This window comes from Passer montanus, unplaced genomic scaffold (genome assembly GCF_014805655.1).
Source record: "Passer montanus isolate IOZ18808 unplaced genomic scaffold, ASM1480565v1 scaffold11, whole genome shotgun sequence".
NCBI classification, from domain to species: Eukaryota; Metazoa; Chordata; class Aves; order Passeriformes; family Passeridae; genus Passer; species Passer montanus.
The window spans coordinates 13,335,843-13,354,780 of NW_024357613.1; the positions used below are offsets into that span (position 1 = coordinate 13,335,843).

General features: G+C 38.3%; 1 protein-coding gene across 2 annotated transcripts in view; it reads left to right on the top strand.

Moving 5' to 3' along the window:
- The window catches only part of UBE3D (ubiquitin protein ligase E3D), a 79,028-nt gene that overhangs the window by 16,877 nt on the left and 43,213 nt on the right, over window positions 1–18,938 (top strand). For both annotated transcript variants that reach the window (XM_039729441.1, XM_039729431.1), the window contains exon 8: window positions 3,665–3,834. In XM_039729441.1, coding sequence (XP_039585375.1) covers window positions 3,665–3,834 — 170 coding nt within the window. The remainder of the gene's footprint in view (window positions 1–3,664; window positions 3,835–18,938) is intronic.

Below are 18,938 nucleotides of genomic sequence, written 5' to 3' on the forward strand. Positions count from 1 at the left end.
CCAGCCAAACTACACAGGTAGTCTCATCACTGATGCATCATGAACCAGCTGTCCCAGTGGTTTGTTTTGATAATGAGCCAAAGATTCTAGTTCACAGTGTTTGTGCTTACCTACATGAATACACACAGCTTAAACTGTGTATGTGATAATTAAGGTTAAGGTTTCTCTTTTTAAATGTCTTTTTAATTTTTTTAAACCACAAATAATATGTATACTTATTTTCCTTATTTCCCTTGGATGTATCACTTAACATTACCAATTATGTTATTTGCACATACCATAATATGAGGTTTTATTTTTTAAGTTATGCACGTTCTGTTGTTTAAGCTGTATACTGCTTAGGTTGGTGGGTTTTTTAAAATTTATTTTTAAAGGATATCAATATAAGTTTCTTTGTTTCGGGGGAAAAAAAGCGATATATACAGATATCCTAATTTTTCCTAACTGTCTCTCTGCCCTCTTCACATTTGTGAGTCACTTGCCTCCTCTCTTCGCTCCACTGTTCCTTGTTGTTGCATGACTTAGAAGCTGAGAATAAAAGGAGGACAGAAGATAGTGAGGTAGGAGAACAGAAGCAAAATGGTACATTATTGGTCAGCATAGCAGCATCTCAATAGATACTTTTTTTTTCTGTACTGTAAAAGCATGTAGCTTTGAAAGCAGTAAATAAGTAGTTCTCTGGATTAGATACAGGGAATTCATCTCATGGAAGGGATCAACCTCATAAGACCCAAAAAAATTACCTCTGTGAAAATCAAAAATTGTGCAGTGGTTTGGACTCTTTGAACACTACCTCCAGTCTTTCAGTATTGAAGGAAACGTGTTTTTTGGAGTGATATTAGACTGTGAAGTGTTTTGAAAATAAGGCAGCTTGTATTTCAGGAGTGAGCCAAGAGGAGTGGGAAGATATCCCAAGAAAATTAATATGTAACAAAATGGGAGAGACCTGTCAGTCTGATTATTGTCCCTGTCTTGAAGGGCATGAGCAGAACTGATTTGCATTTGTTAAGACTGGAAATGGGGTGGACATTGCCGTGGTCATGCAGTGAGATAATGAGAGCCTTGCTGAGACTTAGCTGCCCAGCTCTCTCAGAGCTTTATTCTTTGTGAAATACATGGAAATAACATCTTTACCTGAGTGTGAGAATGGAAAAGCTGCAATGAAAGATGTTTGCATTAGTGACCTGTGTGATGATGAAAGTAATGTTGATGTCTGCAATAACTAAGAAAGACCTAGCAGGGAGAAAAGATTTAGTGGGTTTTTTTACCTGTGTTGAATTCAAATTGATGCCTAATTTTCCACAATTTGATGCTGGAAACTCAGACTGAGACATAGGGAAATTGATCACAGAATCTAAATTGTGGTATTTCAGCTGGTTCAAGCTGGCTCAAGTTTGGTTATTTGGTTCAAATCCCATGAAGTATAACTGGGGTAGTAGATTTGTTGCCACTTTTCCCCAAATAACATCTTAAGTATCTCGACAAAATTATTTGAAACCAAAAGAAAACAATGAAAGGAAGATCAACAACCCCCAAATACTTTTTTTCTGATTCTGTCATTTAAGAAAAGGTAATCAATGACACTGTGAATGAATTCTACACTTTATGTGTATATTTTTCTGTAAAGTTTCTTTTCTTACTGGAGTGTGTGTGGAAGGAATTTGCTTGGGCCAGCTCTGCAGTACAAAGAAGTAGAAAGAAAGGAAAGATTGCACATTGTGAATAACATAGTTGAAAGCAGAGCTCAAAACATGAAACTCTTAGCCAGAAATACATGTATAAAATTCTTAGAGTCAACACACTGAGTCTGGGTGAGCAATTGTTCACTCAGATTGAAAACAAGATCAAAAAATAACTCATACATGAAGAAAAGAATGAAAATACTGCCTAAAGAAGTAAATGTAATTCAGAAGTTGATTTTGCTCATGGCTGGGAATCCTTCCACCCCCAGATATTCATTTACTTTCTCTATATTGTGTGCTAAATTATTAATACAGATCTGTTGTGTTGCTGGTGAGACAGAGACATTCATACAAGTTCTAGGATATGATTGTGAGATGCCACATGTGGCACCTGGGTAGAAAGAGGTGTTTTTCAAATGGACTGTGTTGCAAATGAAATGCTTTGGTTGCTTTCTCTGCAGCAGACTGCAGAAGGATTCTGAAAGGAGCAGACAGCTATTGCTACATTGTTCCCTTTTCTAGTTTGAAGGATATTCCCCTGCTGAAAAGCATCCCAGGAAGCTCCTTCCACACAGAATTGTTAGAAATTTCAAAAGGAAGAAACTCTGTTCAGTTTGTGTTGGCAATGGCCTGTGTTTCTGCACCATTTTCTTCCAACACCTCTTCAGCACTTGGCTTTAAGCACCTTGTGTAATGGTCCTAGCTAATGAGGTATATTTTGCAGTTTAGGCTATAAATGTGTACAGTGAGTTACTAGAGCAAAACTGATGAACAACCACTTGCAAAGCCAAGTGCAGTTGCTTGTCATCATTCATGTGCATATGCTAAAGTGATTCTCCTCCTCCTATCCCCTCCCAAGATATCTTTATCAATATATCTCATTCCTTCTTTATGAAGCTTCCACTGTAATGTTCTGAGCCTTGGGCTCTGATAAATTGTGACTGTCACATTCAATTACAACATATACTATGTGTCCTGTTAATGACTGCTTTCCCCCTCCACAGGGGATATCATGTGTCTGCTACATAACATCATGTAACTTGTTTTACTTGAAGCTGATTAGATCATGAGAAGCAGAAGATTGCTCTCGAGTGAGCAACACTGTATAAATCCCATTTTCAATGATAAATATTTCATATATAAACATTTCATACAAGTGCCAGATTTGTAAAAATTGATTTCCATTGTTAACTTGGATCACTTCACTACTGCAGGCTGTGAATTAAGGAAAAGCCTGACTTATTTGTATGGTGTTTAGCAGGAAAGCCCTGGGTCCAAGTCAGAACATTGATACCAAATCACACAAAGATTAAATAAGATTCATAATGGGATGCAAAAAGTTCAGATTTCTCCAAACTCTTTCCAGTAAATATCTCTCTAATTGCTGTGAGCAAATAGGGTTGAAGAATACAAGTCCCATTATGAAATTTGATTTTTTTTTTCCAAGTGAGTGTCTGCTGCAGCTGGTTGTAAATTCCAACATGCCTTTTAGACCGTGTTAATTATTGTCTTTTTCCTTGCATGTATTAGGTCCACAGAGTCATAACCACCATGCTTCTTCTAAAAATCCTCAATTTTTGGCACTTCAGTGGGCAGTCTTTCAGTTTCCTGTCTTTAGCCCTCAGTTGCTCAACATCATATGCTTCACTAATACCTAGAAAATTATGAAGTTGGAGAAATAATACATATGGTACTGAAAGAGATGACTGGGGACTATTTCTTTTGTTCCTACCAAAGGGAATGTGCTACAGTCACAAAAAGAGGCAGTTTCAATACTGATAAATCAGTATTGTATTACCCTGTTTTCTCCACTAGAAGCTGTGCAGACTCTGCTAAATAATAAACTATCAATTTGTCTCTTAATGCTTTGTTAGAAACTTTGTAAGAATGTGGCTTCAGTATCAGCTGCTTTAGGGTCACAGTAAAATAACAAATTGAAGTGTATGTAATGTACAGTAAACTAAATTATTTTTCATTTATAGATCTGGCTTTTAAATTCTGACACGTTGCTGGTAGAGTCTTTAGGAAGTTCCTCCTCCCACAGTGATTTTACACTGTTTGGAGATATCCTTACACCTAGCTCTGGACCAGTGGGAACCTGGAATGCTCTCAAAGTCCTTTACCAGCCCTGCATTCAAGGCAGAAATAAGGAGTAAGTACAACCTTTTTTTAAACTCAGATTCTGCTATTTATTTGCTTTGCATTAGTGTTTCTTTCATGTTCTTTGGACAGTCTCTTAATCTCAAGTATAAACTGCCTTGAATTTGCATATTTCTTAAAATGTTTTTTTAAGCAAAATGCCAGAGAAGTAGTGTTTGTTTTCTATTACAGCCAAAGAGAATCTGGTTGTTAGATTTTTGCACTGTAATATTGAAATATAGACCAAAGAGTTTTGTTGTTTCTAAGGGCACATGTCAGTAACTTAGGTATTAGTGTTTAAATTTAATTTGCTTTCAGCCCGCTGATGATGTTATTTCACAAAGAAGCAGGGTTCTGAGAGAAGGAAAAAGAGAAGTAACAAAGGTAGTCAAGTACAATGTCATAAAAATGTTTGTCTTTGATATGTCTGAGTGTACTGGAGCTCTCATAAAGGAAACATTTGATTTCGGCAAGCTTTGAGTTCAATATTATGAAAAACATACACTGCCTAACGTGTTAGAGCCTTTGTCTGTTGGAGAGCAAAGATAAGATCATGCTGATTAAGCAGTGGCTCCAATGTTTGCAGGTGATGAAGTATGATTTAAACATAATGTTCTGCTTTCTTTGTGCAGTGATAGAAATCATTGATTTTGTGTAAGTCGCACTTAAATGGTGGTTTGTTGTTGGTTTTTCTTTAAACTTTGGAAACTAGGTGAAAGATGTAAATTAGTATGGAGGAAGACATTCAGTCAGTCAATACACAAATCATTTATAGCCCAAAACCTCATAAAACTACAACAGAGATGTTTTCTCACAGAGGAAAGCAAATGTGTATATGAATGTAATATTTTTGTAGGAGAAACATACACCTTAAAAGCGTGTGTGATTCATTATAGTGTGTTTATCCTGAATGTTGCCAAGTGTATTCTTTTTATATTTCAAGTAGGTACAACATTGAATAGCAGAAATAAACTGTGATGAATGGAGACAATGCAAGCTTTTAATATTTAGAGAAAAGGTCATTCTACATTGTTAATGTTAGTCATGTAAGAGGAAAAAAATATCTCTATTGATGTAATGGCTTCGGAAGATGGCTTTGGAAAACCTTTATGATCTAAATGTTATTTAGGGATTCAAAATACATCCTGAAGTATTATCATTTAAACTGCTTATTCTGAGAATGGGACATATTTTGCAAGAATCTGTCTGAAATGAAAGATATTCCACTTACTACTCTGAAGTCTTACAGAAGTGTAACCTAGAGTTTTGCTTTTCAAATTTCATTTCCTTATCACTGAGAACTTAATTATCTTAACACATGTTCATGACATGTTATTGAGATAAAAGTCATGTACTTAGTAATTTTCCTAGCATTCACAAATGCTTTTCTTGAATGGAGTTCTCAGCAGCAGTATTTTTGTGAGGTTATATTCAGTTCCTTCTATCTCCACAGACAGATTTGTTAGAAAACACCTTTTTACAACTTTTTTTTCCCCATTCCACTACGTTGTATTTATCTTTGGGATTTTGCAGTGAGCATAAGGAACAACTGAGGTTTTAATTCTTCTCTGACAGTAATTGGTATTTTCTCTATCCAGCTCCTGGACAAGTGAAATAACGGAAGAAAAAAATGGAAGATTTTTTTTTTGAGGCTTCAGAAATTAAACTGTTGGTTTAGTATTCTTTTTCCACTTTTATATTTCTAGGAAAGAACAGTAAAAAGGACATTAGCACTTCGAGCTGTTTCCACTAACTCATTTATCAGCTGGCCTCAAGTACCACCTGAATCTGTGCAATCAAACTGAAATCTGTCTATGTTGAACAGGAATGTAAACACAGCATAAGCAAAACTATCAAAACCAGTATGACTTATTTAATGTGGTGTGTTTGTATTTAGAACTCAAATTTTATTTCAAGAATTCTTAACAAAGTGTCTGATTTCCTGTTTAGTGCAAGTTCCAAAACTTTCAGATGCCCACATTCTGATAAATATTATAGCACCTTGCTGTCTTCTGCACATACACCTACCTTTGGAATAATGGAAAGGTTTCAGAGCCCAGGGCCTGCTTCCCATGAGAGGGGAATAAGCAAGGACATCTCCAGAGTAGAAGGGGATCAACAGGAGGTCTGCATGTGACCTAGACCCTGGCACACCCAGTAGCTGCAAGGGACAAGTGTACACTCTGGCATCCTGTTTTAGGTTAGAGGGCCTCTTCAGTTGCTGTGGGTCCCTGGATACAATTGGATTCTGTCCAATTCTGGCAGGGCCAGAATCTGAGCTGAGTGATGGGAGGAGAAGCACCTTTCTTACTTGTGGACACTGCAGAGTATGTGCTGGTTAGCTGGGCCATAGGTTAAAAGAGATTGAGGTTAACTAGAAGTAAAAGTATTGGTTTTAATATCTAAATATAGTAACATAATCACATATTTGTAAAAGATGGGTGAAGAAAATAAAATCTGTACTTAGTTTATGTGCACAAGCATAACTGTGAGATAAATACGCAGTTCTATTGTAGCAGTCAAGGTCTTGGGCTTTGTGAAATTCTTCCTTGGCAAATGCTGCTGAAGAGAGTCTGACCATAGTGCCTAATAATTCACATTCATGCACCCTTTCCTGGGCATACACTTGAATATTTTTCTTGAGGGGAATGTAGAAGCTTTTGAGTGTGATCTTAATTTCAAGACTTCCAGGGTGTCAGAAGAAATTTATTGTCTCACTCGAAAACTCATTTTATCCCTCCTTTATTCAGAGCTCAGTTTTGCAATTCGTCGTAATTAGCTTAATGCTTAATGCTCTTCTTTGGATACAGAAGTGTTTTTCCCCTTAAACTAGGAATTATGTCCTGTGAACAACACTGCTTCAGTGAGCAACAGAACTCTTTGCTGCAGTAAATCACTGGCATATCTATCACTGTACCTTACATTCAGTATTGCTCTAAATGTTAACAGTGCAAAGGAAACAAACATTCAAGTAGGATAAATGTCCATGGTTCATTACTGGCTGCTGACTGGTAATTACCCATTTGGAGTTACTGCTGTTCAGGGGTGGCTGATCCTTTTCTAACAAAGCTGTGGTCTGAGTTAGGCTGTGTGTTGCTGTGAAGGTAATTACCTGTTGTGTGGCATCAACAATACGCTGATTTCATGTCAAATTTGTTGATCTATGTTGACCATCAGCTCCTTTCCAGTTACAGTCCAATAAGCAGCCTTCCTCCTTTTTTTTTTTTTGTGCAGGTGTCCTTTATCAAATTACATCCTGATTTTGTTCAGAATTTTTTTCCTTCTTCTTTGTGGCCATTTTTGTTCCCAGCATGTGTCCTGCTGCTGGCCCTTCCAATCTCCATATTGTCTGTGGAAGGAAGAAGCATCTCTCTTCTTCCAGATTCTGGTAGAGCGACTGGCATGTGGGGTAGGAACAATCTCTGAATATGTCACGTAGAGCCTCTCTCCATATACCTTTATTTTGGCAAGGAATTCTTAACAGCTGTGCTCTGGGTATCCTCTGTATATTAGGCTGCTTTGCTTGAGAACATTCAGTAACTCTTAAGGCATTGTGAAGTTAAAATAGGGTTAAGTGTATCCAGACATGCTTCTTATAGTAGTTCTTGTCATTTCTCCTTAGAGCTGTATTCCTCTGTCTTCCTGAGGCTAGCCTTTAAGTGTTGTAGTGATTTGTATCTTACTCCTTCAGCAGTGAAACAGGGATAGAAACACTTAGGTGTGTGTTATAGCACAAGTGCTGGCTAAATATGTCTGCAGTTAGGCTTTTAGCCCATGAGGGAGCTTTATGAAAATTCTTCTACAGCTAATTAGTTGAAACTGCATGAAAAAGGTATCTTACACATGTTTGAGTTCCATTAGAGAAGGCTATCTCATGCATTTTTAGCTCTGTCCTTTATGGATCATGTGCATGTTGGTTGCCTCCACTTTTCTCTCAACAAGGCTACTTTTCTCCACCTACAAATCTGCTGTACAGACGGAAGAGGTCTTCCTTTCAAATAGCAGGTTCTTGGCAAATAACACCTTATGCAAACAGCCTTAGCTGCTGGGAGTGATAATAGTAAATACTGCTGAAGTGAGAGTGTTGTAAAAATGTATGAAGAAAATTGAAAATGTGGTTACATGGCAATTTGACCATAACTTGATCTCAGAAAATATATGTGAAGGTACAGTGGGAGGAAAATTGCACTTTGCCTAGCACTCTACTGTAAAGGGAAAAGCTTTGTCAAAAGGTCGTTGATAGATTTTTTTTTTTTGTATCTCATATGCATCTCTAGATGGTTTACAGCTTTTGCAGAGACCTTTTCCTATGTAAAAATTTTCTGCTTATAATTTGGGAGTTGAAAAATTACTTCCAGAAATTGTTCATTTTATTAGCTTTAGAGGGACAAGAATAAGCTGGAAAATTGAGTTTGTGGCTGAAAACCTGGAGGGTGTGAGTCCTAGTGCTTTTATTAGAGTCCATATATAGTTAGCTGTTTATGGAGCTGTTATTGATACATTCCAGAATGTTGTTTGTTTCTCCCAAGAATGGTTTTCATTCTGTATATGACTTTAGAGTAATTCACTTCTCATAAACATCAGACTATTGTGTGATGTGAAATAGTGTCCTTTTTAACTGGTTTTTGAATGTCTGAGATTTTTGTAGTTTTTCAGTGACTTTGCCTGTAGAAAACACATGGGACCACATAGATCAATAATTGATTGACTGAGGAGTCACCAGTGTTTCTCTGGTTTGTGCTGTCTGTAAGTTGATTTCTCTGTCTGGAATGATTAAAAGAGTGGATGTGATTGTAAATAGAAAATGAAAGGTCTGGTTTCAGATTTTTTTTCTGTTCCCTTCTTGAATTATTTCATGGTCTCACGTTAAGAGAACTGACACCATGGGTGGGATGAGTTACCTTAGAAGAGATGACTGAACAGAGGCAGAAATTTTTAAAAGATAGAGTTGGATGCCAGTCAGGGTTTTGGGACAGGAAGGAAAAGAATACTTCTCAGAGTTTGATAGACATGTGGAAGGTATAAGCCTCATGAAATTTGAATGTTTTGGCAGCAGACTGCTCTTCAGTAGTTGTAACATCCTTTCCCACCTCTGGGAAAAAGTGTGCACAACTTTTAAGTATAACTTTCAGGAGAAATATCCTGACTTTGTTTCTTGAAACTACACCTGCCATGTGCAGCAGCCTTTTATGGTAGTTACTTAGGAACTTAGTTCTTGCTCTTAAACACAGATCTGATACATCTTTCCACTCTTTGGAGCTGTTGTATTTTTGGTATCTAGTCTTTGTTATTTAAAATGGTTGTAGAAGTACTAATTTATTCTCTATACTAATTCTCTACTAAGAGGTAGAGAAAACTGTTGGAAAAAACTTTTCATCTACTGAACAAATTCTCATATTTTTTCTCAAATTTTGCTCATTTTATCATTCCAGCTGAACTTTTTGCTTACATTGCTTTTTTGTTCATCTTTTGAAATTTCACATAGAAGTCAGAGGAGGAAGGATTCCTACTGGTTTGTAAAATGGGATTTGTAATCCCAACTCACTTATCCATTTGTTGATAATCTGATTGATAGCCTGCCTGTCTTCTTGTGTATTGTGAAAGATGCTGTTGTATTAGTACTTGTCTTGCAGGGTACTGCTTTTTTACTCTGCGTTAGAAGTGTTAAACGCTATCTACAGAATAATTTGCAATGTAAAAATATGAAATCGACTGTAAGGGCCATTGCTTAAGTACTTCTTATGGTCTAATTTTTTTAAAGGAAAGATAGATAAATATTCCTTTAAGGTCTCTGATCACAAATATGCTTTTGAATCAGGATTTGTGATTCTGTAATGTGGTAAAACAGAAAATACATTTCAGGCTTTTACTTTTTTCCATATTCTTATTTATTTGTGAAACACTGCGATTCAGGTAAGCACGATTTTGGTAGTTTTCATGTGTTTTTGACTCATCTTGCTGTAGTTCATCTCTTTGAGGAACATTAGGATTGGTAATAAGAGAAAGTCTTGTTGCTTTTAATTTACAATTTTTTGCTACCCAACTTGACCTATCTGAAACTAATTTAAAATATGTTGTCAGAAACAACTGCATTGCTGGGTAGTTAATAACACTTATAGGATGATAGGGATGTAAGAAATGCCATGCTGGGTCAGAGCACTAAAGCGTGTAGTTCTGTATCGTCCCTCCAACATCCAGAAATGTTCTTCAGAGTAGTGTGTGAGCACTTTCTTGTAGTGCTCAGCTCTGTAGTTGTATTAAGGATGTCAGAGGATACAGCCCTGCCTATTTCCTTTACTGTCGTTCATTCATTTTTTTGGTCATCTGTTTGAATAAATACTTTTTGGCCTTCTGGTGCTGTCTGCCTCCACAATCAAGTGCCAAGTTCCAGAAGTTCACTACTGATGTGTGGTACTCTTTTAACCTCCCATGAAATTACGTCCTGCTAGATTTTAGGTGGGGATTAGCAAACCACAATTCAGATTTCCCTTAGCTAAAAGGACATGGGGATCCTAAGCTACAGCATGTAGTGTTCTTGCTGATTACACTTAGGGACTAGACTTACTTGCTGGAGGGAAATCAATGTTACATGTACTCAAGTCTTACTATGTATATATATAGCTTTCATTTTGCTTTCCTTGTAACACTGCTTTTTTTAAAACCAGGTAGCCTAAATATGATAGTGCTGATCCATTGAGGGTAATTTTATAATCATACGTCAAACATACCAGATTTCCACTTGGATGCTTGCAGTTTGTTTCTCATAGACTTATAAAGACTGTTGGGTTTGCTTGGGAACTGTAAATACTCAACTCCTGTAAGGCCTTTAAAATGATGGGATCTATTTGAGCAGGCAGGAATCAAGTAATGAGCTACGAGTGAAAAAGCAAATCTTATGAAAGCTTATTGGACAGATAGTTGACATGAACTACTTAAACCTCAAAACTTGATTTATTTATTGGATTTTAGTATCTTGGCCTCTTTTAAATTAATTAGCATTTGTTGTTTCTATTGTATTTCTCCATGACAGGCTGGGTAAACTAACAATGCTTTACAATCTAAGCTGCCACTTTTACTTGAAATATTTTAAATTGGTAAGGATAAAGCAGATTGGGAGTGTATGACTTGAGACCACAGAAAAAGGCTTATTTATAAAATTGGTCAGGATACTTCCATCTTTGTGTGTGTAGTGACAATAGGATGCCTGTTTTGAGTGCTGTGGCATTAAAACAGAACAAGTAATTCTTATGATGGCTCCTCTGCCTACTGGCCTTAAGCATAATAAGTGATACCTATCACAATCACAGAGTGGGTAAGGTTGGGAGGCACTGCTGTGGGGCCATCTGGTGCAACCTCCCTGCTCAAGCAGGGTCATCCTAGAGCATGTGGCACAGAATTGAATCCAGATTGTTCTTGAATATCTCCAGTGAGGGAGACTCCACAACCCCTCTGGGCAATGTGTTCTAATAATCAGTCACCTGTGCAGTAAAAAAATTCTTCCTCATATCTGGGTGGAACTTCCTGTGCATCAGTTTCTACCCATTGCTTCTTGCCCTGTTGCTCAGCACCAATGAGAAGGGACTGGTTCCAAACTCTTGACATCTCTCTTTAGATACTGACAGACATTGATGAGGTCCCCTCTCAGTTGTCTCTTCTCCAGACTGAACAGGCCCAGCTGCCTCCACCTTTCCTCATAAGAGAGATGCTCCATCAACTCCAAGTCACCCCATCAACTTTGTTGTCCTCCACTGGACCTGCTCCAGCACCTTTCCTCATAAGAGAGATGTTCCAGTCACCCCATCAACTTTGTTGTCCTCCACTGGACCTGCTCCAGGAGCTCCAGGTCTCTCTTGTACTGAGAAGCCCAGAACTGGACTCCAGATGTGGCCTTAAAAAAGCTGAGTAAAGGGGCAGGATCACCTGTTGGCAATGCTGTTCCTAATGCACCCCAGGATACCACTGGCCTTCTTGGCCACATGGTGGCTCGTGGGCAGCTTGTTATCCACTAGGACCCCCAGGTCTGTCTCCCAGCAAGTCAGTCTCCATCCTGTAGTAGAGCCAGGGGTTACTCTTCCCCAGGTGCAGGACCTGCACTTGCCTTTGAATTTCAGAAGGTTCCTCTCTGCCCCTCTGTCCAGCCTTTTGGGGTCCTTCTGAAGGGCTGCAGAGCCCTCTAGGCTATCAGCTACTCCTCCAGCTTTGGGTCATCAGGGAACTTGCTGAGGAGGCCTCTGCCCCTCCATCCAAGATATGGAGGAATAAGTTAAGGAATGCTGGGCCCACTGCTGAACCTTGGGGACCATCACTAGTCCAAGCCTCCAACTAGACCCTGTGCCACTGATCAGGACCTTCTGGGATCTGTCCTTCATTCAGTTCTCAATCCATTTCACCATATGTGGTCATGAATGTTTGAGGAAAATGTGGAGGAGATCTGACTGCAAAGCTAGGAAGGGTTGTCCCAGGGAATAAAGTTGTGCAGAGTTTTAGAGCTTCAGCCAAGTAATTTCCAAAAGACTGGACTATTGGATCTACTCAGACGTGAGGTGTTGGATTGACCATGCCTGTTTTCCCACTATGTATGGCCATGAGAATAACAGCCCAATAGCTGTTCTTCCAGGGAGGTGAGTATTTTAGCTTTTAATTTCTAGTTTAGTGTTCCACCTCTGCCAAATGACTTTTAAATGCACCTTCAACATAACTGTTTTGCTCTCTGGAAGCAATTTGGAGTGACATCTGTAAGGCCCCAAAACTGTGCTTGACAAGAGTCTTAAAAGGGCTTATGGTTTTTTATGTACTCTGACCTAGATGCATGGGAAGAATACTGGTAAGATATTTTGAAGAGGTCAAGACAATAGAAAAAAAAATTACTGCCAACTTTGAAAAATCAGAGAACTTCGACAAAAGTTTAGAGCAGAATTCAATCAACATAAAAGCATCTTTGCAAAGCATTGACTTAGCAAGCTCCAATCCCATCCATTTTTAAGTTACTCAAAACTATAAGAAGAAGGAAGTAGTAGAAGAAAGAGAGAGAAAAACAGGAAGCTACAGGAAAGAACAAAGCTACCACTTTGGTATAGCTACCACTCTCGGTTCCAGTGGTGTTCAGCTGATGGAAATTCCAAGAAGAGTTGGGGTCAAGATGTGCTCACTGTTTGTCCTGGCTTGGATACCCTTTGGCTTTCCTGGGCACCTTCCCCCAGTGGGACTGCTGGTCATCTGGTCACTCTGGGGCTAGAATGGGGCTCCAGAGGCAAGTGTGGAACATTGGCTCTGGTGTGCTGGGGATTGGCAGCCTCTGCAGGGCTGGGATATAGGCCTGGGGCTGTGTGCATTGCCTGCATTGCCTCATGGAAGCAGAGGCCCAACCTGCCCCTTCCCACACGTGCACCTGAAATGTTTCATGCCAGAAATCCTTTCAGTCTCAGAACATCTTTGCATAGAGAGCCACACTTATATCACAGTCTTGATTGGACTGTTATTCAACCATTTGTTAATTATCAAGTGTGGTTTTATTTCTTTACCTGTGGTGTGTTCTCCTGCATCTGAAGTCCATTCTAATTTACTTTATATGCAAAAGGTTTTTTGCTGTCTTGTTTTCAGCTGTTTTCATCTCCTGTTTGAACAAGGTCATCCACTGAAAGACTTCTTATTGAGCTGATGTCTGTGACACAGTTTTTCCATGCCTGCTTCACTTCCTTTTATCAAAAATCTGTTTTACTCTGTCTGTAATATTAATTCCTGCATCAGCATTGACTTGGTTTAAACATAGATTTAAGTCTTCCATCTAAATCCCCTTTCTATTCCTTTTTTCTTCTGCTCTTGCTCATGTCCAGAACTCAGCTGCCAGGCCTCATGCCTCCCTTATCCTGTATCTTGTGCTTCTAAGCTGAAAGCTTTCCCTTTTTCTTGACCCATAAAAATTTAAGAAAGCTCATAAAACTAAAGAGCCAAAACAATCTGCCTTCACTGATCTGACTGTGTCAAGGTGTTTGTGTGTGGTGCAGCCCCACAGTGCTCTCACAGGGTTGGTGTGTTGCCTCGTGTGATTCCTCCTGCTGTGCCTGGTGTCTGCAGCCGGACAGCAGGACTCTGGACAGCTCTGCCTAAGAACTGCAAGGGCTCCATCAGCATCAGCCAGGATTAAACAGGCACTGGTAAATCTCTGCTGTAGCAGAAAGGGGGAAGCTTCAGAATAGTTGAAAGGGAAAACTTGGGAAACAGCTCTGAGGAGAGGAGGTGTTAAAACTAGGGACAGTTTTGGGAAGGGTGGAGGGATTATTTATGGAAGAGTATTTCCCTGCACAGAGGAAAACTGACAGACATGTGAGGACACATACTGGCAGAGGACGTGGAAAAGGGGCTAGTGGAAAGTTGAGTCTTTTCAGATATGCAGTCAGTCTGCTGTGAGTTTCCAAAGTGAGCTGCAGGATGTAGTAATAGATGTAAAAAAATCTATGCTGGTTTAGGATTTTGACTTAATTTGAAGTTCACTTTTAGGAGAGGAAGCTGTGCTCTTGACTGCTGGTTTTATTTATTTAGGATTTAATTGCTTGTTAAATTTGACTTCTAGCCACATCTTATATTTCAGTTTTGTGCTACCTGCATAGAGTGAGCTTCTGTACAATTTTTGCAAGACGTATAATTTTTTGTGGAGCAAGAAAATGATGATAAAAATAAACTCATCTATTAAAATTGTGGTTTCATTGTGAAATTTCATATATGACATATATTAAATTCTAACAACAGTCATTAGGGTTTTGTTTGGCAACGGTTTAGATTGAATGAATAGAAAGACTAAATCTTGCTGTCAGCAGATTTGGGATCAACCACTTCTATTATTTGTGGTGTTTCTTGCTTTGCTGCAGGTAATTGCCTCTTTAAAATACTGAATTTCCTTCTCTTCTGAAGTCAGTACATCAGGAGAAAAAAACTTCAAAGCATCAAGCTGAGAGATTTTTGTGAACAGTGATTACAGCATTTTTTCTGTACAGCAGGATAACTTCTCCCTTTGGATTCAGGCATAATGTTCTGGAGTGCCTGGTATTTGTGAATATTTCTATAGGAATATCAACAGTGCTGTGGAAGAGATTTAATTTTACCCAAAGGTTTAAAAATCAGAGGCCAGAAAACATTTTCATCTTTATATTGTTCTGAAAATCCATTTCAACTTCAGAAATGGCCCCCTGCTTGGTATAATAGGACTTTAAAAGGGAATTAAAGTTTATGGAGCATGTATAAATCTTCATGTGGCACAGCTGGTAGGAATAACCTCTGTAAGAACACCCAGGCAAGTGCTTTCTACTATGGCTAGGGGACTTAGAGCTTGATGTACAGGGTAACAACAGTGCCATCTCATCATACAGACCATTGGTTCATTCAACTTTGATTTAATTTGATTTTTTTTCTTCTCAAATAATTTTTCTCTGCTGCTTGCTTGGTTTCTTTTGCTGACAAAACCAGTGTTACTGTTTGTGGCTATTCCACAGCCCTGAATGCACTCCTGTTTCAATACTCTTAGGGCAGGGTATCAAAGACACCATGCCTCTGGTACTAGTGACAGTGTTGAGACTGCTGACTGCTGTGACAGTGAGCTCATATTAGGGCTGTATTTTCTACCTAGTGCCTAATTCCCGTGTTTTGTGGTTAGAGTCTTTCCTGGGGATGGTGGTGTGACCATGAGTAACAAGGCAAAGGGCTACCACATTGCTACCTGGGTTTGCTGCTGCCTCTCTGCCACTCTCCCTGCATGGCCTAGATGGGAAACTCAGATTGTCATGCAGAAATCAACCCTGCTTTTCAGTCATGGTCTTAGGTGAGGTTACTGCACCAACTTTTTGCCTTGCTTTTGCTGCACAGGCATCTGAGCCACTTGACAGTCAATTCCTCAGGTGCTGCAGTTTAGAGCATATGGTTGAAAGTAAATTGTTGCCAATTTTGGGTTGCTTAAAGACACTGCACATTGAACAATGGAAGTTTAGGAAATGAGTGATGAGCAGTTCAGGTGCCCAGGCAGGGTCAACTGCTGAGACCAGTAGCTTCATCAGCTATCTCACCCCTGCTCATCCATCAGGTCACTGAGTGCCAAGACTGAGTGATGCTAATACCTCCCAGTGTGCTCACAGTGCACAGAAATAGCAGGTTGCACCAGTTTTACAGCATTTATGCATTGGGTCTGAATGTCTTTTTTTTTTTCACCTGTAACTACTAACTAAAAAAATAATCTTAAAAAACCTATGCTGATTTATCATAATTGCATCTATCAATCTATTTCTAATGACTAGATGCACTTTTTTTTCACCTGTAACTACTAATTAAAAAAATAATCTTACTTAATAAACCTATGCTGATTTATCATAATTGCATCTATCAATCTATTTCTAATGACTAGATGCATGAATTTCGAGTCCCTTCCCGAAGGCCACATTAGTCAGTATAAACTCAGACTGATATGGAGAACAATTTTTTTCCCAAACTCATAAGGACGTGTAAAAAATTTATGATGTTGCTTTAACAAGGCCCACTGAGATTTGGGATTATATATCTAAGCCCTTATTGAAGACAAAATCTCTCCTATGTTTAGTCATGCAGAGCAAAGCTGCTCTTCAGACAGAACTTTAAAAATTAAGGTAATTTGATAAACATAAAATCGAAATTATAGAGAAGGGTATGAGGGATCTTTCCTCTGAATTCCTTTACTGCAAAGCCAGTTACTATTAAAAAATATAAAATGTAAATTGGAGTGGCAGCAGCTCTTGAATTTTAAGGCCATTTCACTATACTAGGAGCTGCCAGTGGAAATTCTTTACCATTGTTAGAAGACAACTACTTGCAATACTGAAGAAAAAGCAGAGGATGCAAGATAGACCTCATTCCCTAGCAGGAGAATTCATTCTCCTGTATAATTAATCTGATTTCCTAGTCTCATTCTTCAGCACCCAAATCTCTGTTCTTTCTCTAAGAGGTAATTTTTACTCAGGTATGCCATTGTTGGGGCCTCAGTTTAGCATCCCTCTACTTCTTTCTCCTGGGAAACTCTAGAAGGAAAATTAAGTGGAGTGTATTTCATGAGGTATTTTATGTTCAACTCCCTCTTGTTTTCATGAATGAGGAATTAGGAAATTAAACTGTTTCCACAGGCTTGGAAATTAAAAATCTGATTTAACATTAGGCCATTTAATTAAATTACAAAAATTGAATCTAATATTTTTGGAAGGGTATTTTACAGGAGGCCACAGTGCAGTTGGCAGAAAGACATTCCACACTTTCAAAGCACCAGAGTTGCTTTAGACATTTTCACTCTTTGCTTAATCCTGAGCAATCTGTCTGTCCAGAAGCTTAAGTGCATTCTTTGTCTCTCTCAAGAAACCAGGTGTTCTGCTTTTGTAAGGGTTATAGATTGATAAATATCTACACTATGCCATTCAGCCTTCCTTTGGGTGAATTTCTACTATTTTAATTAGCAGTGTTTGCTGTGAAAGTATTTAGATTCACTGACAATTCATACAGGGCAGTCTACAGGAGCTGCACAGTCCCAGAAAACCTTGAAGAAAAAATTGAAAACTTGAATGTGGCTGGGGATGGTATTGATGTGTTTACAAGCAGTGACACTGAGTATTGTATGAGAGAATGCAGACAGATAGGTGTTCTAGATTAATGATTAAGCTACAGGTACTGGTCTTTAAGCAACATCTGGATGTATTTTTACATTTTGTAGATCCAACAGGAATATGTAATCCTCCTATGCCCCAGATAATGATGTTTTGTTTCAATAAGTGATGGGAACATTGTCTTTGAATGACCTTGTATTCACCTTGCTTAACGTAGAATGATTTAGTCTGGATGCAAAGTTCTGCTTTTAAGGATGAAGAGTTAGTAAATCTTTAAATCTGATGAAACACCAAACAATTATTGTCCATCTCTTGAATTGTATTGCTGTTGTGGGGCCTTATTTTCTTTTTTTCTGCAGCATCTCTGAGATCTGAGATTTTGTTAATAATGAGTATTGCAGTTGGGCACACATGACATAGTTGCTGCTGCTCTGTAGATATTTCAATCAGAGTTACCAATTTGGAAATCATCTGGTAGCTGTTTTGGGGAAGCAGACCAGGTATTTTTGGACTAACTTCAGTAATATCTCAGTGAATGAAGGAGAACTTTAAAGAGATGAAACTAGAAAACAAGTCAATCACAGATGAAACTAGGAGCTTAAATAACTCAATTCTTGACATTGCATTTGTGATGCTTAGAATTATTATACGAAGAGATAAAGAATAAGTACTTTTTTTTTAAATCTTGGACATTATATACTAATTTATTTTGAAACAGATATAATAATAAAATTCCTTGCTAACGTGCTGCAGCTTGGTTCACTGCCCCTGTTTTCATTATGAGAACTTCTGCTTCTCTTTGAAAGCTAAATTATCTTTACAGTCTCCAGCTTTTTTTTTAATCCCCTTGCTCTTAGAATAATTTGCTCACCTGAGAAGGGATTGGGTGAACTGAAGTGAATTAAATGCCATTTCAAATTATGTAGGTCTTCTCTTTCTTGAGCATCTGACCCTCAGTGGGTCATGAGGTTTTTGGAACCTTTTGTACTGAACTAGTACAAAATTTAATTCTTGTATTTGATCTGCCTTGCCACTGTTTAGAATGATGGGTTTGGATTTTTTGATTGCCTCTTTATCAACCTTTCATATTTTACATGGTGAAAAATAATTCTTGGATACTAGATGTAGCACTTGTATAGAGGACAACTTTCTGTGAAGGGCCCTTGTATTTGTAAGAGGATACCTGACACTACACGTTTTATGTTCACTGATATTACACCTCATTTTGATGATTTTTAAATAAAGATTATAGTTTCACGGAGACATGTAAATGCACTTCCAGGAGAGTAGTGTTATTGATAACATCTGGGCATTCAAAATTTAGACATACCAATATTTTTGAAAAAGACATTTATGTTTTCCTCCTGAGTCTCCTATTTTATGATTGGAGTTTCCAACCTTGAGAGGGGAAGGAGTGAGAAAAGAGTCTGTAAAATCATTCCTGTGTGTGAGTGTGGTGGTAGTGGAGCCCAGGAGACAGCAGAGATATTTTGAGTTTTCTCTGGCCCTT